Raw genomic sequence first — 21,539 nt, 5'->3', positions numbered from 1 at the left:
AGTCTACAATATGCCAAAGGTTGGGGGCTGGGGGTGTGTACAGAACATTTCCTTTCTTAGATTGTCACTAAGTTGCTGCAAGGTAGTTTCATTTTTAACTTGAAATTTAGGAGTCACCAAATAGTAGCGATTCAGTCAAAGCATTGTTGAAGCCAATGTTAAATGTGTGGCTCCCAAGGCAGTGTTTGATTGAGATGTCCCTTTGAAGCCTTCATCACCATGAATTCCTGCCTTTCATCAGGCTGGTGAAAAAAGTTACATCGTCATTTTGAGATTCTTTTCTGCAGTATCGTACTTCTAATAAAATAAGTACATTGTATTCTTTTACGTACCACAAGAAAGACATAAAAGACAAGCTAACGGGGTATTAAAAAGTCTATTACAATGCAGAGCTTGTTCAGTACTCCCAAACATAATAATTCAGAGGTTCCTAGCAGTGGCTGGATTATTTATTGCTACTGTCTGAGAAGCTCATACTGTGATGAATGAAAGGTGAGGAACAATTAAGATAAAGGGTAGGGAACTCTCCAGCAGAAGAAATTGTTTTCTGCCATTATTGTTTTCCTTTTTTAAAAACACCTTCAAAGGCCATCAGAAATCCAAAGCACGTATTTTATTTTTTTTCTCCTAGATCCTTCCAAGCAGTGCACCTTTTGATGGTGAAACAAGATTGACACTATGCTGGTGGGACTTCGGATTCAGCAGAAATAACAAGTTCAGTTTAAAGCATGTGTCAGTTCTTATTGGGGGACAGCAATGCATTCTGGACGTCAAAGCGAGTAACAAAAACAAGTAAGATGCTTTCTTCTCAACAAGTATTGAAATACATTTAGACAATGGAAAGCATCCAATAACCTGAAACCTGTTCTATGAATGCCTGTCACTGAAAGTACCTATTCCACATGAGTGGAATCTTAGAAAGGGAGAAGCAAATTATATCATGTTCCTGCATTGATGCTCCCAAACAGGTGCTACTTCCTCCAGTATGTTTTGCACAGAAAGGAGACCTGTAGGTTGTTGCATCCAGGGCATCTAGACCAGTGATTTTCAACCTTTTTCATCTTATGATACGCTTACAAGGCACTAAAATTGTCAAGGCACGCCATCAGTTTTTTGACTAAGGCCAAGGCACACCATACTGCAAGTGGGGGGTCTCACATCCCCATTGGCCCTACCAATAAATGACCTTCCGAAAATTCATGTGGCACACCTGTAGACCACTCACCAGTGTGCCATGGCACAGTGGTTGAAAATGGCTGATCTAGACTCTTGGTTGGCAACCTTCAGTCTTGAAAGACTATGGTATCAGCCTACCGCACCTGGTATTCCCAGGCAGTCTCCCATCCAAGTATTAACCAGGCCTGACCCTGCTTAGCTTCCAAGATCAGACAAAATCAGGGAGAAATATTGAAAGAATGCACACTGTCCCTGAGGTCACAACTACTCACTGTCTGGGTGTACCTTTTATGCTGCGGCATCACAGATCATAGCATTATTAAACTGGTCATTAGAGAAAGGTACTATAGCATTGCTGGCATAAATGGAAATGGGTCAGATGCCATATTGGTTCTGTTTGGTTCCTCACCAGCAGCAGATCTGGCATAGCTCAGAAGAATTCAGTTGGGAGCTATGCAGTAGCCAGAATGCACAGGCAAGCTTTGCACTTCTCAGCATGCTCAACTGGCCTCTCCACCAGATATCCAGGTGTGGAAGTTAGCAGTTTTCCTCTGAAAATTAATTTAAAGCTAGAGAGCAGCCACTAAATAATACAGTCAATCCTCGTTACCCATAGATTTGCTACCCGCGGATTCATTTATTCACAGGCAGCAGGATTGCTGCTTACCTTACTCCATTCACTGGGTGTTTTTGGCTATCCGCTGAGTCTGCACCATTCACAGCCATGGTGAAATTATTTGTGGCATCAGGAAGCCGGGAAGCAAGTCAGTGGAGACCTTACAAGTGGTGCCTGCAAATACTGTGAAGTGCTTTACATTGGCCACGAGGTACTTCAGAACGCCAGCAGATAGCTCTTGAAAAAGAGCGAAATTTTGTTGTTAGTGGCTGGAGTGTGAGATGCATATTACACCAATGGTATCTTGCCGACTATTAACAAAACACAGGTAGCTTCAAGGGCTTATTTGGGCTAGCTATGCTTAAAGAGGGAGGGAGGGAGATACTGAGCCAAGAAGTCAATATCCTGAGATTTCACTTGGCCGATTATATTTCAATTCTTTTGCTTTTTGGCTGAAATTTAATATTTATAAACTGGTGTAGTTCTATTTTGTGTATAACATAAGTAAAAATAACATCTTTATCTTTCTTTTTTTGAAGATTGGAGTGTGTCCTTGGTGCTGTAAAGAATGTGAGTTTTAATGTTTCAGGCACTGTTTCCAATGGACGAGCTAATACCTCCTTCAGTACATTCTCTTATGTGGTAAGTGTTTATAGGTCATGTCTCGGCACCTGAGGTTTCCGTTCCCAGAACCCCCACAGATGTCGAAAATTGTGTTAAATGAAATCCGTTATAAAAAGTACAGTAGAACCTCTTTAAGTTGACCACCCAAGGGACTGGAGGAAATTGGACAACATAGGGGGTGGCCAACATATGGGGGGATAAAAGGCATTTAATTATTATGATGTTTAGCTCCCAGGACAACAAATGCAAGGCCAAGTTGTTATTTATGCATAGATTGGATTTTTAAAAAGTTTTATTGCAATTATCAATGAGAATTGATCCTCTTGTGATGCTTACTATTTAAATCATCTATATCAAGAGACAGAGAATGAACAGCCCACAATCGGTGTCTAAAAAAAACCCTGAAAATTCATAAGCTTAAAAAATATTGTAAGTTTAAAAAAAAATACTTTGTTTCATAGCAAACAGGTAGACCAATGCTATCCCTTGCCAGCCCATAGTATGTAGCATATTACTTACATAGCCCCAAAGCTAAAAAAACAACACTTTTTTACTTAGGCCGCCTGGCCTCCACTGGGTCTCCTCAGATTCACTAAATGTCAGAAGGTGTTTGATATGGTCCCTCACTAAAAGCTGTTGAGAAAACTCCACAGTCAGGGAATAAGAGGACAGGTCCTCTTATGGATTGGGAACTGGTTGAGGACTAGGAAACAGAGTGGGTGTCAATGGGCAATTGACAAAAAAGGTGGAGAGAGGTGGAAAGTGGAGTGTTTCAAGAATCTGTCCTGGGACTGGCGCTTTTCAACATCTTCATAAATGACCTGGAAACAGGGATAAGCAGGGAGGTGGGCAAGTTTGTGGATGACACTAAACTTTTCTGAGTGGTGAAGACCAGAAGTGATTGTGAAGTGCTCCAGAAGGATCTCTCCAAACCAGGAGAATAGGCAGCAAAATAGCAGTTGTGTTTCAATATAAGTGTAAAGTAATGCACTGGTGATGGGAACCAAAGTGAAAGGACAGTGGCTTCACTATGCACAAGCAACCTCAAGTCCCTCACAACTTGGTACATGTCCAGGTACAATTGGCAGCCGGCGCAGGTCTGTTGGCAATGTGCAGTGTGCCCACCTATAAAAACCCTTTCGCACACATGCTAGCAGGCGTAGGGGAGGGATTATTGCATGGCTTCTTTTCCAAGATGGGACAAACCAGACAAAACACAGGCCCACAGTATTGCATTCAGTGGGCAATGTACGGAGGGTAAATTAATACTCTGTGGAGTGGTCGAAGTAGTCAAGATACAGCTTACGGAGGTGATCAATATAGAGAGGTTGGTCTCTCATAGTGTATATGCAGTGTCTGTCCATACTGTGAAAATTAGGCCAACTTAAGGAGGTAGTCATTATAGAGAGGTGGTCAACTTTGGAGGTTCTACTGTATGTTCCTTTGCTCAGTGGTTTAAAAATGGCCTCTGAACTGAAACTAAGCTGTTTTAAGCCCCTGGGGGGAGGGCGAGAAGAGAGTGAGAGACTGATTATCTGCCTGCTGCCACTTTCCTACATTACAATGATAAGCGAGGCTATTTTAGACCACTAAGTAAAGGGATGTTTTTTCTTTAATTTAAAGGGACCTTCTCATCATGCTGAGATAAAACCATGGGTGAAAAATCCATGGATAATTATACCTGTAGTTCTGAAAATACATTAAATGCAATTTCACTTGTACCCCATTATGCTAGTTTATATTCTCTTAATGTGTTTGAACATGAACAGAAACAAGCCGAATTATTTTTACTTTGCAGAATCCTGTAATCAAAAGTATCTCACCCACCTATGGTCCAAGATTTGGTGGAACATTGCTGACAATAACTGGGGAATACCTAAATAGTGGGTATTCTCGCGAAATTGAAGTTGGTGGAAAGCAATGCAGTTTGACAAGGTACAATGCATGGAATAATATTAGTTTATTAATAAACATTAATGCAAGTATAATGTACAGGATGTCTGAAGGTATTAACTAAATTACACATTCTGTTTGTGGCACCACATTTCTTGGATCAGTTACCAGACCTACAGGCCCCCCCCCCATATCTGTGGATCCCATATCCGAGGATTGAGTCCACAGCCGCCGCCCCCGTGTCCCCTCCTTATAAGGCATTGAAAACACCTCATGTGTTTTGAGTGCCGAGCTCAGTCTGAGCCTGGAAGAGGCCATGGACTGACATCCGAAGCCTCTGCTGAACTCCGAAGCCCCTTTGGAGGGGAGGGGAGGGGAGACAGGCTGCCCTCCCCTCTGGAGGGTGTAGACCATGGGGATAGGTGTTTGCCCATATCCATGGTTTTGGCTTTCCACAGGGGGTTCTGGAATGGAACCTCTCCCCCCCCCTCCGCCCTGATAAGGGGTACAACTGTGTTTAAAGAAATGGTCAAAAAACTTATTTATTTATCTTGGGCTTTGCAGGTGGTGGAGGAACCTCCTGGAGCCCCTTTTTTATGTGTTAGAATTGAACTGGCAAGACTCAGGTTCAAACTTCTGATCAGCCATAAAACTTGCTGGGTAATCTTAGGGCAAGTGACTGCTCCAAGGCTTATCCTTCATGGTTATATCTCTGTGGATATTTGTATTGCTATATTTTCCTACCATCATCCAGTATAAATATATACTGGATCATACCATAAGGAGACATCATGGAGATGAGGTAGCATTTTGGGGTGTTCCATATTCAGTATGCATACCCATGAGTAGAAAAAAATTGAACAACAAAGATGTGCCAACAATTTAAGTGGGATCTCATATGACATGTGTTGCGCGACCACAAAACCAAATGAGGTTTTCATTCAGATGTTTGTGTGTAAAGACCTTGCTTTTGGATGAACAGAAGAAGAGCCCTGCTGGATCAGGCCAAAGGCCCATCTAATCTCACAGTGGCTCGACAGATGTCCCTGGGAACTCATAAGACAAGATACCTACATCCTTTTGCCACTCCCTTGTACTTGGCATTCAGAGATAGCCTACCTCTAAAACCAGGAGTTTGCATATACTCATCAAGCCTTGTAACATGTGATGGACTTTTCCTCCATAAATCTATCCAATCCACTTTTAAAGGCATCGAAGCCTGGCACTATCACCACATTCTGTGTCAATGAGTTCTGCAGGTTAATTACACTCTTGGTAAAGAAATGTTTCCTCTTGTTTGTTGTAACTCTCCTGATACTCATTTTTAGTGGCTGTCCCTTGGTTCTGGTGTTGTGTGAGAGGGAAAAGAACACCCCCCCATCCACTTACCTATCCCCTGCAAAAGCATAACATAGGATCTAACACTATATGTGTCTTATATAATAGCAAGTTTTATTTTGTTTTTTCTTGTACAGAGTGTCTGATAGCATCATAGAGTGTTACACCCCTACACAAAGAGAAGTGTCAGAGTGCCATGTCAGAATGAAAATTGATTCAGTCTTTCGTTTAGCTGGTCACTTTACATATAGAGAAGACCCTGCTGTTTCTAAAATTTACCCAGCCAAATCTTTCCTTAGGTGAGTGAAAATTTCCTGTTGCTGTTGATATAGTAATGAATGAGAGAAGAATGAGATTGTTCTAATTATCTTTTATATCTCTTAATTTATTTCATTAAGAAGTTTTTAATCTATAGAGCTGTAAGGACATTCTGATATGAAAAATTAAAATGGAAATGCTGATTGTGGTTGTAGCTTGGCATATTTACTTGGCTATTTTTCTTATTTTCAATAGTGGTGGAAGCACAATTACAGCTCAGGGGATGAACCTGAATTCAACATTCTCTCCAAAGATGGTGGTAACAGCCCCTAAGCTAGGCAGAAATTTTACTGTGGTGAGTCTGTCTAGCTGCATGAGTGCTTACTGTGGATGCATGTAGGTGTACTTGCTGAGTTCATTTTATCCTGTGCTATGAACCCAGCTTATTTCTATTCCACAATACATAGGGCAGGTGTGCTTACCAGTAGTTTCACTGACGATTCTGTCATCAGTTCAGTGTCTCTGTTACCCATCTATTTATTGATAACAGGGTGCTTCTGTTATCCACTCAATACTTCTGTCTGCTCCTTCTTCTTTTAATTCTTCAGACTGCCTAGCTACTTTAAACCATCAAAAGTTCAACTGCTATCTCCATTTTTTTTTTAATGGAACCAGTTATTTTTTAAATGCTGCAAACCTTCTCCACTTTGGAGGGGATCAACAGCCAATCACTTCACTGTAAAGTTTGCAATACACCAGTTTTCTCCAAGCTTAAGTTTGCATAAGACTAGATACATGCAAGAAGAACACAGTTGGTGTGCATCTATTTTGCATATATGTGAATATGCCTGTTCTGTTTAATATCTGTGAAAATTAGGAATAACTACATTAGATTATGAAATGTACACCTGAAGCAAACAGAAGCTACCATGGGAATAACTGGGTTGTATTCTCCAAGTACTTACAAATATTTTCACTTTTCTCTAAGGTGGTCAGGGTGTTGTACATAGTTTCTCCTGTCCTTTTGTTCTCACAACAACCCTGATATAGTGACTGCCCCAGGGACACCCAGGAGGCTTCATGGTTGAACAGGGATTTGAACCTGGGTCTTCCTGGTCTAAGTTCAGATACAACTACACCATCCAGGATGAATGTGTACTTTGAAATTTGAATAATTTTTGAGGTTATGCACTTACAAGGTTGTGTACTTCTTGTATACACCTTCTAATTTCTAACAAACAGGCAGAAAAACTCATGATGAAGCTTTTCAGATCAAGGATGGCAGCAAGAGGTAGTTTGTAAAGAAGACTCAGTTTTATTAAGGCCTTTTGAAAGGGATGATGTAGTGTGTTCAGACAAATAGAGCAGGAGCCTAGTGCAAGCCCATATGCCAGTTTAATTTCCAGATACCACAAAGCATATTAAAGGCAAAGATGATGATAAATCCTTTGTCATGTGAGATTTCATTTGGCTTGTTTCATAGGAGATTTCATAGGTTGTTTCTTATTTTGGAAATAATAAGGAAAAATAGAAACCAGCATGAGGAAGATTGGTAAGGTTTGGGAGCAAAAACTTGTTAGAGCGCATTCAGTGTTAAAGCAGCTAGATGTGCTGGGCTAAGGACAAAACTGGTTTGAGATATTCCTGGTGGCAGGGGAAGGTGAAATATTATTACCTGCCCTGAACCCCTTTACCCAAAGAGGCTGCTTTTACCATACCCCAGCCCAAGGCTTCCTCCAAAAGACTTCCATATGAGCTTAATGCACATAAACAAACCTCAGCCTTTTGCTTTGTATTCCTTGTAGAAAAAGTAGCATGAACAGAATGTCATATTGATGTTTTTGTGGTCTGTATGTACTATTATACAGATATTTATTAATGTATTACACAATTGTTTTATTTGGTTATTTATTTAAAAACATTTTTGCCTCTGAGTAGCATCCAAGGCAGCTTACACTTTTTTCACTCTGTCACCATGCCCACTCCAGCTAGTGTTGGGAAGAGACACACCTTTACTTCGTACCCAGATTCTGTGTCTAGACTTGGATGCAATCCCATGTATTTACATGGTGGCTGGTGACAGTCTGAGAGTGTGGTAGCAGCCCCTCCTTTTTTTTCATTACTTGATCACTCTCGCCCACAGTCCCTTTCCTTCACTGTCCCCCACCTGTCATAAAAATTGAAAGGGTCAGGGAAAAGTCTTCTTACAGCCCAATCCTATCCAGGCTGCACGGTACAGAAGCGCCAAAATGGCCACCATTGTATTCCAGCTGCAGGTCTCTTTGGGGTAAGAAAACTTTGGTTCCCCTACCCTGTGTTGGGCTCTGGCAGTCCCTGTGGGTCTCTTCGGATCTGCCCCAGCTCAATTGCTGACACAAAGCCTTTGTAAGGCTCCAAAGCCTGGGAGAAAGTATAGCACGTGACAGCAGCCTCTGCTGCCGCCCTGGATGCCCTCTGGCCCTGAACCCTCTCCCCAGTTGGCCCTTCCCTGCTCAGAAATGCCCTTCCCATCACCCTCCCCGTGCCTTCCTGCCACTCAGTAGGGTAATAACCGCTGCTGGGTCGCAACAGGCACCTGACTGGCATGGAGGCCGCTGACACTTCTCTTTTGGCTGCTGCGATGTGTCTTATGGCACATTTGCGACGGCCATTGCCTGGACAGAGCGTGGGAGACGGGTGCTGCCCAGTGGCAGGATCAGACTGTGAATTTCATGAGTGAAATCTTAGCTGGGAAGGCTTGCAGCTGGGTATATGCATCTGTAGGCCTTGGTGCTGCTTTTTTCTATGGCCATCTAATTTTCCCAAATGCCCCGTGTTGATTGCCATCTTCCCATTCAGCACTGTGTAGAGCGTTTTGCATTTTGTGTCAAAGGCGAGTTGTCCTCATGGCTGTTACGGTGGCCCAAATCTATTCCATGTTACCCTTTCACCCCTTGCATTATCTGGGTCAGTGACTAGGTGATGCCCTAAAGCACACAGATCTTCTTTCACATTTATTCTGTTCTTGCACAAGTTGAAGAAAAATCAAGTTAGTTGCTAGAGTTCAGATTTTATGGGTCATGTTTGCATTCATTGCCTCGCAGGTCACCATTAGTGCTTAGGGATGGATGCATATGACTTCATGTTGTGAGCTGCATGTGTTTTGTAAAGAAGTCTGACTTCCCTGTGGCCCACTTAAACATCATACAGTATTTGCCCAGTACTCCACGTTGGGGCCTATAATTTCCACTTGGTTTCTTAAAAATAATAATAAATTAGCACCACCACCTAAAACACAGCTTAAACATTCAAAATTAAGTAGCTTTAAATCCTAGTTAAATAGATAGTATCTTAATTTAGTCTTGACTAGATTGAATTGGATCTTTTATTTCCTTATAGGTTATCAATCCTGTATTTCATGAAAAGCATCTCATTTTTCAATTGCTAAAATCAATTTCGAACTAAAAATGTCATCTCAAATTATGTAACAATAAGGGCACTACAAATGCAGTTTCTCTTGACCTTCTCAATCAGTCACATTGCATCACCTCTAAAGAGTATTATTAGATTTATGTTTGTGTGTTCTTTATCATCCTCTGAGACCATTCTTTTCAGAAGCTGTCCTGATAAAGTAAAGAGCTATAGACCCTTATTCCAATGGATGCCCACAAATGAGGTTATAAATGCCACTGTATTTAATTTACATTGGTACTCTGCAGTAGATAAGATGTGCAATACATTTATACTAATGAAATCAGTATTATGATTACTGGGGACCTATTTTGTTGTATAAAAATGTTTGTGTGCATATGAAGACATTTGTGTTATGTATTTGTAACTTAAAATAAAAAAAGGTTAATGAGTTATGAAGGAATTGCTAAAGGCCACTGCAACAGATATGGCAACATTTACAGATTTAACCTGAGTCTTATGGGTATTTTACTCTGTTTCGATTAAGAGCAAATGAAATGTTCAATGCTCTGGAATAATTAGATGGTGTGTTACCTGGGTTGTAGTCTGTTTTGTGCATGGAGCCCTGGGTGCATAACACTTTCCTGTTACAAAACTGCTCCTTTAAGACAGCAACCAGCTTAAGTTCTTACATTTTCTTTTGTACCAGTCTGCTGAGTAGTGGCTCATAAATAAAGTTTATTCTATCCAAGCAGCAAAATGAGGTGTCGGAATAAATTGCACCGCTTCAAATGGGGGAATAGCATTATTAAATGCTCCTTTACATTTTTTTTTAAAATGCTGCAGATAGGAGATTGCACTAACTTTCATCCCAATCCTATCCAGCACAGGAGCGGTGGCTCCAAATGGCTACCACCAGCTCCAGTGCAGGATCCAAGCAGGATGCAGGTCTCCTTGGCAGAAGGGGGCATTCGTCCCTTTACTCTCAGTAAAACCCAAGCCTGCTCAATGGGGCTTCTCAAGTCTGTGCCAGCTATTTTGCTGGCGCAGACTTGAGAAGCCCCATGTCAGGCTTTTGAGCCCAAGACGGGGGGATAGGATTTGGTGAAGGAGGCCTCTGGCGGTCCCACCCCCCTCCCAGGCCTATCCCTCCCCCCAGTCCACCTTCCCACCACCCTTCTCATGCCCCCGCGCCACTTGGCACTTAACCTGCTTGGTGGCGGTGGCCGGGGGTCAATCTGCAGTGTTGATGGGCAGCACAGACCTCCTTACTGGCAGTTTCCTCTCCAGGTGGAGAAAACATCCCTTACAGCAGGTCTGCATCACCCACCGCCAGCACTTGGGCTGCAGCACTGGCAGTAGGGCAGCCTCGTATCAGGCTGGCATATTTGCAAGGCATGGGGGTGTGGAGAAGCATTCAAAAGTGGCATTTCCTGCGTGTATCCTAAAATGGTGCCATCCATTAACCATCTGTCTCAACCCTAAGTTTTCTGAGATAACAGGAAATTCAGGAATTGGAGGCCTTTTCTAGAAAAGAGAAAATGTAGGAGAAGGGTGCATAACATTGCCCCCATGATGGTAATACAGGGTCAGTAAAGGGGTCAGGTAGTAAAGGGTCCTCCTATCGGGGGGATAGGAGTCATGTGTCATTCTCTTTTCCAGGTGCTTAACAGCCTGGCTTCTGTCCTGCTTCAATCTCTACCACTTGCTTTTCCAGTTATTTTTATGTCATTTGCTAAAGAGTCATTCAGAATTCTGGTTCCTTCTGACAGTGGGTTTGACAAGATGGCATGTGGTTCTTTTTTTTCTCCTTTGAGAAGTTTCTGCTATCACTTCTGAAAGGAAACAGTTCCTAGCTAGAAGCCATCTGACACTCTTAACTGCCAGCTCTCAAGTTTTTTTTCTCCTCAACACTTACACACTTTGGAACTATGCAGATTTTAAAAGAACATGCCCCGTACACGAACTGTGCTCCTTTCAATAAACTGAAGCCAGAGCTGCGGCAGTGCAAACTGAGAACTGAAGTTGGAGATGTGAAAATTGTTGGAACCTCATACAAAGCTGCTTTACATAAACTGAATTTGGTGGGCACAAAACATAGTTGCAGAGTTTATGGCATATGGTATCTATGGCTTTTCTGAACTTATCAGGAATTGTGCAGAAGGAGTATCTCTCTGTGGTTTTTCAGATGTATGATATGGTAATTCTGCAATTTAAGTACAATTGTAGAAGTAGCATTCCTCACTGCTGCCACTTTTGCAGTGGAGGTGTCCAAAGTGCATCTGGCACTAGTTAAGAATGTTTCTCCCATTGTCCTAACTAAATTCCATTGCTGACCTATTTTGTTGCTTCAGTTGAATAAACTGCTACAGTCATGCACCGTACTATTCCATCAGATAAAAAAAAAATGGAATTGAAACAATTTCATGTGGGGATATGAACCAGCAGCCTCAAGTTACAGTACGTTCAGGGAGATTATATGCACAGTATAAGGTCTGAATTTATGATCTTGCTGTATTTCAGGATAGATAGTATTCCCTAAGATGGCAGGGGACACTGTAACCTTCATTAATGTAGAACAGGGGTGTCCAAACTTTTTGGCAGGAGGGCCACATCACTTCTCTGACAGGGGAAAAAATTAATTTACTTTTCAGATTTGAATAAAATTACATAAATTTGCATAAATGACTATATTAGAGATGGAACTTATATGTATGAATGAAGATCTTGCTGGATTCTACTGTGCTGAATAACTACCGGCCAGTCTCCAACATCCCGTTTCTGGGCAAGGTAATCGAGCGGGTGGTGGTGGCCCAACTCCAGAGAGCCTTGGATGAAGCGGATTATCTGGACCCCTTTCAATCTGGTTTCAGGCCGGGCTTTGGGATGGAAACTGCCTTGGTCGCCTTGGTGGATGACCTACGCCAGGGACTGGACAGGGGGAGTGCGTCCCTGTTGGTCCTGCTGGACCTCTCAGCGGCTTTCGATACCATCGACCATGGTATCCTTCTGGGCCGATTGGCCGAGTTGGGAGTTGGAGGCACCGTTTTGCGGTGGTTCCGCTCCTACTTGGAGGGTCGGTCCCAGATGGTGGTGCTGGGGGATGCCTGTTCGACACCCTGGCCCTTGAAGTGCGGGGTGCCGCAGGGTTCAATTCTGTCCCCCATGCTATTTAATATCTACATGAAACCACTGGGAGAGGTCATCCGGGGGTTTGGAGTGGGGTGTCATCAATATGCTGATGACACCCAGCTCTATCTCTCCTTTCCTCCAGACTCCAGGGTGGCGGTTGAGGGCCTGGAGCGCTGTCTGGAAGCAGTGAGGATCTGGATGGGGGCTAACAAGCTGAAATTAAATCCGGATAAGACAGAGGCTCTCCTGGTTCGGAAATCCTCGATGCAGGTGCTGGATTATCGGCTTGATCTGAATGGGGTTGCACTCCCTCTGAAGGAGCAGGTCCGCAGCTTGGGGGTCCACCTGGACTCGCAGCTGCTCCTGGACTCCCAGGTGGCGGCTGTGGCCAGGGGGGCCTTCGCACAGCTTCGGCTGGTGCGCCAGCTGTGGCCGTACTTGGATCGTGCAGACCTGGCCACGGTGATCCATGCTATGGTGACATCGAGGTTAGATTATTGTAACGCACTTTATGTGGGGCTGCCCCTGAAGACGGTTCGGAAACTGCAATTAGTGCAGAATGTGGCGGCCCATGTGGTCACTGGAGCTAGGCGGTTTGACTCGGTCAGTCCGCTTCTCCGGGGGCTACATTGGCTGCCCATTCGTTTCCGGGCCCAATTCAAGGTGCTGGTCTTGACCTTTAAAGCCCTATACTGCTCTGGGCCAGGCTATCTTAGAGACCACCTACTCTCGTACAATCCCGCTCGTCCTCTCAGGTCATCAGAGAAGGCCTTTTTGCATGTGCCGTCACCTAAAGAGGTACGTGGGGCGGCGGCAAGAAATAGGGCCTTCTCAGTAGTGGCACCAACGTTATGGAACTCCCTTCCCCTTGACTTGAGAATGGCTCCCTCCCTCGAGACCTTTCGGCGAGGCCTGAAGACCTTGTTGTTTACACAAGCCTTCTGACTCTATGGCCTTTTTAACATCTTTTATATATCTTTTAGTTTCTTACAGGCGTGACTCCTCCTTGAACTGCTGTTTTATGCTGTTTTTATTCTGACTTTTATCTGATTACTGTTTTTATGGTTTCTCTTAATGTGTTTTTAATGTTTTTATCTGTTAAATTATGTTTTAATCTGTTTTTTTTTTTTTAATATGTTGTAAGCCGCCCTGGGTCCCTTTGGGGAGAAGGGCAGGATAAAAATAAAGTATTATTATTATTATTATTATTGCAGTAGTTCAAGGCCAATAAAAGTGCTTTGCACAAAGCAAGGCCGTCCTTTCCTTCACTGCTGCTGCATTCCAGATCCGAAACAGCAAGTAGTGGAGGGAGCCCTCATCCTACAGCTCACACGAGAAGTTGAACAGTTGCCCTAACACTGAGAGCCAGCACAGGCTCCAGCAAGTCTCTGGAGGGCCAGAGGCTCATTGGAGACTGGGGGCTCCCTGCGGGCTGGATTGGGAGTCCCTGAGGGCTGCTTGTGGCCCCTGGGCCGGGGTTTGGGCATCCCCTGATGTAGAAGAATACCATGGTTGTCCCAGCCACTTATCCGGAGATGTGCATGTACACATGAATGCCTGTTTAGATTGTTCAATTTAAGTTGAATTTGTGGCATGAATATTGTATATGTCAAACGATACCAGCAATATTTCTTTTGATTACTTTCTGCCCAGCCCACAGATGTACACATTTGATCCCTGTTGCGTATATGCAACGTTGGGCAAAAATGGTTCAAAGCCATGTAGGAGAAAAGGTTGGAGCCCGCAAACAGCCTTCCTTATCAAATGAAAGGCATGTATATACTAGAAAATATCTCTACTTATTGAACTCCTTTTTCTTTTACAGGCGTGCAATCATCGTTCCAATTCTGAAATAATTTGTTGCACTACTCCTTCCCTAAAGTTCTACAATCTGACACTGCCTTTTATGACAAAAGTGTTTTTTGTTTTTGATGGAGTCATCTCATCTGGTTTTAATTTTGATTATGTGAATGATCCTAGCTTTATGATTTCTCAAAAACCAGTGATGATTTCAAAGGAAAACCAAAAGATATTGATAGAGGTAAGGTATTATGTGGTTTTTAAAAGTTTTACATCTGCTTACCCTCTTGGGGCATTTTGGGAGCATGAAATGTTTCAAGAATAAGGTACTTAATTGTAATTTTTACTAATTTGACCTATATTCATGTGATCAGTCCCTTTGATTGGCCTGCTTTAATACTGTATCTCTTCACTTATTAAAGAGGTGTAAAAGTGGATACACGTAATGTTTACAGATGAGTGCATACTGCTCCAACCCCAAGTCATTCCTACCAGGAGCAGCTGACCTTGGTCTGTGAATGCACTGTAAATATTTATGTATCCTGCAGTAAGCATTGCAACAGGGTAATGTTTGTGACCAGTTAGTTTCCACTTAAACAACACACAGTTGAACAACATACTTAACAACACACAGTTGAAACCCCTCCTCCTAGAAAGAAACTATGTTGTTATTTAGCATCTTCCCCCACAAGCTAAACTGGAAAACAGAGGCACTCAGATTATAGGGCAGCCTTTGAGAACGTGTGTTCCTTCAGTCAAAAGGTCACTGTGGGCCGGACTGGCAGCACTTCAAGCTTACATACACAGAAAAAATACAGAGACAAGTTTACATACTTCATAATCATATTTTGTTGTCCAATAATTAAGCAAACACAGCATGAAATTAAATGGCCACTTGGTTCAGTGAACAAACAGTGCTTACCGAACCAAAATCCTTTTATCTGTTTTCTTAATTAGTTACAAGGAAAGTGGAGGCATTTTTTATACTCGGGTTTTTTTTCAGTAAAACTAATCCAACATGGCATATTTTGCTTCCAGAATATGAGTGGCTACTGACTGAAAAGTTATTTTTTGTCTTACTGAAAGAGAACAAGATACTTAAGAAAATATTCCCCCCCCCTCCAAAAAAAACATATTTACTCAGCTGCCTTAACAGAATCTTATCTGTCTGGGTTTGGGTAGTCCACTGCAGTGCTTTTGGTTTTCAGTGAACATGTGCAGAAAATCCATCTTAATCTTCCTTTCTCAATACCCCCCTTTACAAAAATCTTCTGCCCAACTTGTGATGATCTGAAGTTCGTTTATTAGCACAATTGGACAGGTCAGAACTAGTGAAAAACTGTTCTGCAACCTGCTGCTGCTCCGACATGCTTTAAGCCCCTGAAGTTATAAAATGTAGGAAAATGTGGATTTAGAATGCTGTCAAGTTCAAACTATAGAGCAGTGGTTCTCTATACAGCAGTGATTCTCTGTGGGTTTAGCATCAAGACCCACTTTTTAGAATGACAATCTGTTGGGATCCACCGGAAGCAATGTCATTAACCTGGACATGTTGCCATGCCCAGAAGTGACATCATCAAGCAGAAAGATTTGAACATCTCCATATATCAAAATCAAATTAATTAAGTAAATTAAAAGTTTACAATAATTGTAAGTTAAAAAATTTATTTAAAATAATGAGGAACCTCCCTAATCCTCCCAAGCAGCTGCTGATCTGTTTTTAAAAAATTCCCCAAACATCCCAAAAGCTGCAATCCTATCCACACTTACCCAGGAATAAGCCCCATTGACTCTCATTGTTAAAAGCTTATACATCAGTGTTTCTCAGCCAGTGGTATGGGTATCAAGTGGTACTTGAGGTGGTACTCGCAGAACCCCTGGACACTTGCTGCCCGGCAAAGAGACCAGGAATGTGACGTAACAAACAGAAGGCTCGGCTTGGAGGGGAAGAACTCCAAAGCATGCTTATCCATGCTCGATAAACCTCTCCTGTCCACCCTGAACATCTTATTGGTGTTCATTGTGTTGCTTCTGGCCTCCCAACCCATAAGTAACTGGTGAGGATGTCTTTGCCAGTTACTTCCGGTGGCACTTCAAATAGGTGGACCATGTGAAGTGATACGGGTGAGGACAAACCTTGAGAAACACTGACATACATGGTAGCCTGTTCAAAGTACAGATCTTTAACATTTTCCCAAATGCAGTCGCATACCATGTCTCATCTAATATATTAAAAATAAATACACATTGAAATGAATGGGAACCCACCTAAAATTGGCCCTGTAACCCACCTAGTGGGTCCCGACCCACAGTTTGAGAAGCACTGCTATAGAGTATTTGATCAGGCAGCACAAATACAGTATTTGAATCTGAAATGCAAGGCCATTTGAGGTTTGCTTGGGTAGCTCTCAATACTGGTTCAGAATAAAACACACTGTACCTACTGTATGCTTTACATTTAACGGAAATCCATTTGAGTTACATAACTGAGCAAAAAAACTGGATTTTAAACTTCTAATTGTCTGCTGAGTGTGCAAGCTTCTGTTCACTGTAACAACCTTATGAACAAGCTTAGTGAAGAAAAATGAGCCTGGTTTGATAAAACCTTCCTGTTGCCTTTGTTGTAGATCTGTTTTCCTAATTATTTTTATCTTTTTACTCTAGGGAAATAACATTGACTCAGAAGCTGTTAAAGGCGAAGTGCTAAAGGTTGGAAATAAGAGCTGTGAGAATATCACCTTGAAGCCCCAGTTTGTTTCTTGTACTGTTCCCAAAGAATTGCTGAAATCAAACAGTGAACTAAATATAGTGGTAAGATATCTATCTAAGCATTGCAAGCGTGATGTAATTTGATCATAGTACCTGCGAAGGCAAGCTCCGGTCTTGCATTTTGCTCACACACTGCTTCATACAGCTCTTGCACAGTTCTCTGTATCTCACATACAGCACAAGCTTGGGCACTCGCATTGGATGGCCTGGTTCACCACAGGCCATTATGAACCAGATCATCCAGTGTGGAAGCCTGTAAAGATTCACAGAGCAATCCTAGGCATACTTACTCAGAAGTTAAGCTGCACAGAGTTCAACAGAACATTCTCTCAGGTAAGCAGGTCTAAGGTTGTAGTGTCAGTAACACAATCTAAAGATAGGAGTGACCAGTGGCATAGCTAGCCACCCTGGAGCCCAGGGCAAAGTTAAAATGATGCCCCCACATCACACCTGGAAGTGACCTCACTTCCAAATGTGACCTCACACCGACGTTGTTTTTTAATGAAAAATTTAAAAAGTCTGCTACTTTCACCCCCGCCCCTTCCTATTCACCCCCCAAGGGGCATAAGTTGCAATTGGGGTCTTTGGCCACTCATTCCCCTTGCTCCACTGCCTCCCCCAGTCATCCCCCCAATCCCTGGAGCAAGCGAAGCAAGCGGCCAGAGACTGTGACTCTCGCTGCCCCCTTGCAAAGACTGCCATTTTCCCAATACTTTTTGCAAGAGGCATGAGCAGCAATCAGGGTGCAATTGTGTGGACTGGCAGCCAGACTGCTGCCCCCAGGCAGCCTGCAGCCCAGTGCAATTGCTACCCCTATATCCGCTCTAGCTATACCACTGAAATTGACAAAGTCCACCAGGAAAAATGATGAGCAAATTATGTCAGCGACGGTCTACCAGGCAACCGATAACTCCATTCTTAGCCCAATACTGTACTGCATTTAAAAAAAAATCCTCATTCTACCATTCAGTAAACTCCAGCAGTTTATAAGCCTCACCAAATATTTATTATCAAGTACTTTTATAATCTTAGAAGTTGAAACTTTATAGAATGTAGCCTCACATACCATCCCCCCCTTCTGAACATGTGATCAGATTCAGGAATGGAAATGTTAGTGAAGGCAAAAATCAATTTTAACAGTTGGAACCACTTTTAAGTGGATTTTGTGACTGAACATGTCACAAATATACACGTTTGTCCACATGTAGAGAGAGATTCCTGCTGCCCCTCTGCACCTTGAATGTATTTTATAATTTATTAGACCTCGGCCTGATTTCAAGTGAGTGGATGGGGTGGTGGTGCTCAGTTACAGAGTGGGCAGACAAGGGTCAAAGGGGCCAGAAGCAGCAGGCGGTATCAAGGCGGGTAAGGGTTAAACATCAGGCTGGAAAAACAGTTATCCGAAAGGTTGGAGACAGAAAGCACAGTCAGGGTCGTGTTGGAGTTGTGTATCAGAGGAGGCAGGTTGCACGGCAAGGCAATTCTTTTATGGGAAAACAAGCAAAATCCAGAGTGCTCACATTGTGTTCACACAATCTACATTGTGTTTCATGTTGTTTGTAAGGTGCCTGGATTGTTGAAGGAGGCTCCCCCTTCCACCCAAATAAAATCACAATTTTGTAAACCAACTTTCTAGGCTTATGTTAACCACAGATTCCTGCAAATTGTAAGTCGCTTACTGGCCTCTTTCCTTTTAATCCCAGAGGAAGCATGTTGATCTTAAATTGCAAAAATCAGAAATCTTGACGGTATTTCCTAGCTGGATCAGGTATATGTTGTGAGCGTGCTGTCGGAAGGATCTGGTCTCCAGGACCAAGGGGCAGACCACAAAGGTGGTTGGTGGTGTAGTCAAGAAGATTGGGTTTCTTTGTTATGAAATACTTAACATGGCACTCGGCAGTGTGCAAGATAATAAAACATGTCCCTGTTAATGGGGAAAAAAAACCTCAAAAGATATTGTTAAGAGAAAAAAAAATAGTGATTGTTAAGAGAAAGGAGTTATATATGTGAAGTGGATACATGCATGACTTCCTTTATAGCATGATATTGAGTATTTTTTAAAAAGTTAATGTGGCTTTTTTCTATTGCTTTCAGTGGAAGAAAGAAGTTTCATCAGTGGTTATTGGGAAAGTGATGGTTCTGCCTGATCAGAATTTTACAGGTCTCGTTGCAGGAGTTGTAATAGCATTGATTGTTCTTGCATTGCTAATGTTTGGGCTGTTTTTCCTGTGGAGAAAAAAAAGAAAGCAAATCAAAGGTGATTGTTACTAATTATTTGCACTGCATTTTCAGTGTACACAAAACTTTTACAGCTTAAGCAAAAAGTTAAGTCTCTGCCTGAGGAACAGAGGAATAGGAACTATGGGAGAGGCACGGGTGGAAAGGTGCTCCTCCTTATCTGCCAGTTTGGCCCCTGTGGATTTGACTTGGGGTACTGACCTGTGCTGGAGGCCCTCGCTTGACCTCCCAGATGCAACCAAAAGTGCATCCAGGAGATCCTTTAAGTTCCATGGACCCCACTATCCACGGAAATCAATATCTGTAGGGAGTCCTGGAGCAGATCCCCTGCGGATACCGAAGACACAGTGTATGTGAGGAATTCAAATTATAGGTCCTTAGACTGTATTGCAATTGGGGATGATGCCTGGGAAGTTGAGCAAGAGCTTTCTGTGAAAGTGGAGCTCAGTGAGACATTGGGAGGAAAAGACATTGTAGCAGCTCCACATAGGTATTTTGAGAGGGTTTTCCAATCATAGGGGCCAAAACAGTACAGCGTTACTAATCAATAATGGATTTTTTTAAAAGTAAGGCTTTTTAAGCAATCACACTCAACAGTTTGCACTACTCTAGAGAGCTGTGACTTCTGAGAGAGTGCTGGTTTGCGTAGACTCCTTTGCATAGACTCCAGTGCTGGTTTGCATAGAGCTGTTTTAATAAATCCTGCGTGTCTGCTGTCTCAGAACAAGAGAAAAATAAATCTAACCCCACAGGTAATAATAAAAAACACTTTCTTGCTTTCCTCCATGTTAAGATGTCGGCAGAGAGATTGTTCGCTATGACGGAAGAGTACACACTCCTCACTTGGACAGGCTTGTGAGCGCACGGAGTGTGAGTCCTACAGCAGAACTGGTGTCGAGTGAATCTGTTGACTACAGATCAACTTTTCTAGAAGGTATTTTTTTGTTTGGATCAGTAAATAACATCCTTGCCAGTTTCCCATTTCTTGACTGTTATCTGCTGCAATGCGAAATAGCCTGTTAAATGGATTTTTGTACCTGTTGTCTGTTCCTCACCTACTGTGTGTATTTGTGTGTGTGTGTGTATTGCAGTTTTGTTAAGCTAATTTAATTTCTGTTTGCTAGCTCGAAATGAAATGACATAGTGGACTCACAGTAAATCCACTAATATTTTCGCCTTTCCTCAATGTGATGGTGTCGCTCCTCTCCTTAAACCCTTACCTTGACTCAATATCAGTTTCAGGGCTCTGATAGTCTTGATTATGAGCCAAAGCATATGTTACGATTGCCATGGGGATGCAGCCAAAAATAGCACTCTTTGCATGTTTTCTGCAATCTAGCTGTAACGTTTATAACTGCTGCCCTAATAAGTTTCCATCAACGTGAAGAGTGAATCCATGCCCCCCCATCCCAATCCATGCATCTGGTGTCTGCTTATTAGTAAGCCATCCTTAAACATTATGCCTAGGTGGGCGGGGTGGGGGGGAAGAGATGTCTGTATAGAATATTTGCCTTGGAAATGATTGATTGCAGCACCAATATTAAGCATAACATGTGCCCTTGCTCTCAGTCACCTCCATCTTCCCTTATACCTTATCTTGCTTCCTTACTCTTTTCTATAGGATCTCCGATTTTTGTGGTCTGTACAACTTGCATCCATTATTATCTCTTAACTCTTTGTTCAGCTCCTCCCTATTCCCGCAACAGCATCCCCATTTTATCTGTTTAAATGATTTATATTCTGCCTTTCCCTCCAAGTAAACAGAATGCTCAAGGTGGCATAGAATGCAGAAGGAGGAAAAAATCAATAAAATGTAAAAATAAGAACAAATATAACGTGGAACAGTTGCAAAAATCATAAAGGATAATGCAATAAAAAAAATTAAGACAAAATACAAGGACAGAACTCCAAAGCACCTAATTAACAAAGAAGGCCAGGCAAAAAATGAAAGTTTTGCCTTTGCTGGGAGGGGAGGCAGTTCTAAGAACATGGAGGGGGGGAGTTCTCAAATTAGACTACCTTCCTTTCAAAGTCTCCCCTCATAAGCATGTTTAATTAAGCCTGGTTTTTTTCCCTTGCTTCTTTTTTCAGTATATCCCACTCTGTTTCTAGTGCATGCCTTTCTTTTCAAGAGGGCCTATTGGACTTTCACCTCTGAAAATAGAGCGTAAGAGCCAGTTCATGTAGTGAGAGGCCCATTAACCCTGTTCCTCTGCAAACGTGCAGGACCAAGATTGCATGACTTACTGATTCTCCTGGGTGGGGGGCAGGAGAGGAGAAAATGGAATTGCAGCCTCTGCAATTT

At 42.5% G+C, this 21,539-nt stretch overlaps 1 protein-coding gene across 2 annotated transcripts in view; it reads left to right on the top strand.

The window, feature by feature from the left end:
* The window catches only part of MET (MET proto-oncogene, receptor tyrosine kinase), a 126,829-nt gene that overhangs the window by 86,514 nt on the left and 18,776 nt on the right, over nucleotides 1-21,539 (top strand). For both annotated transcript variants that reach the window (XM_066633804.1, XM_066633805.1), the window contains 9 exons: nucleotides 632-792; nucleotides 2,332-2,434; nucleotides 4,215-4,351; nucleotides 5,785-5,946; nucleotides 6,161-6,260; nucleotides 14,253-14,468; nucleotides 16,892-17,038; nucleotides 19,091-19,253; nucleotides 20,028-20,168. In XM_066633804.1, the coding sequence (XP_066489901.1) occupies nucleotides 632-792; nucleotides 2,332-2,434; nucleotides 4,215-4,351; nucleotides 5,785-5,946; nucleotides 6,161-6,260; nucleotides 14,253-14,468; nucleotides 16,892-17,038; nucleotides 19,091-19,253; nucleotides 20,028-20,168 (1,330 nt within the window). The remainder of the gene's footprint in view (nucleotides 1-631; nucleotides 793-2,331; nucleotides 2,435-4,214; nucleotides 4,352-5,784; nucleotides 5,947-6,160; nucleotides 6,261-14,252; nucleotides 14,469-16,891; nucleotides 17,039-19,090; nucleotides 19,254-20,027; nucleotides 20,169-21,539) is intronic.

Source organism: Tiliqua scincoides, chromosome 7 (genome assembly GCF_035046505.1).
Source record: "Tiliqua scincoides isolate rTilSci1 chromosome 7, rTilSci1.hap2, whole genome shotgun sequence".
In the NCBI taxonomy this organism is placed as follows: domain Eukaryota; kingdom Metazoa; phylum Chordata; class Lepidosauria; order Squamata; family Scincidae; genus Tiliqua; species Tiliqua scincoides.
Note: the sequence above shows the minus strand (reverse complement) of the source record. Positions and strands in the feature narration are given on the sequence as shown.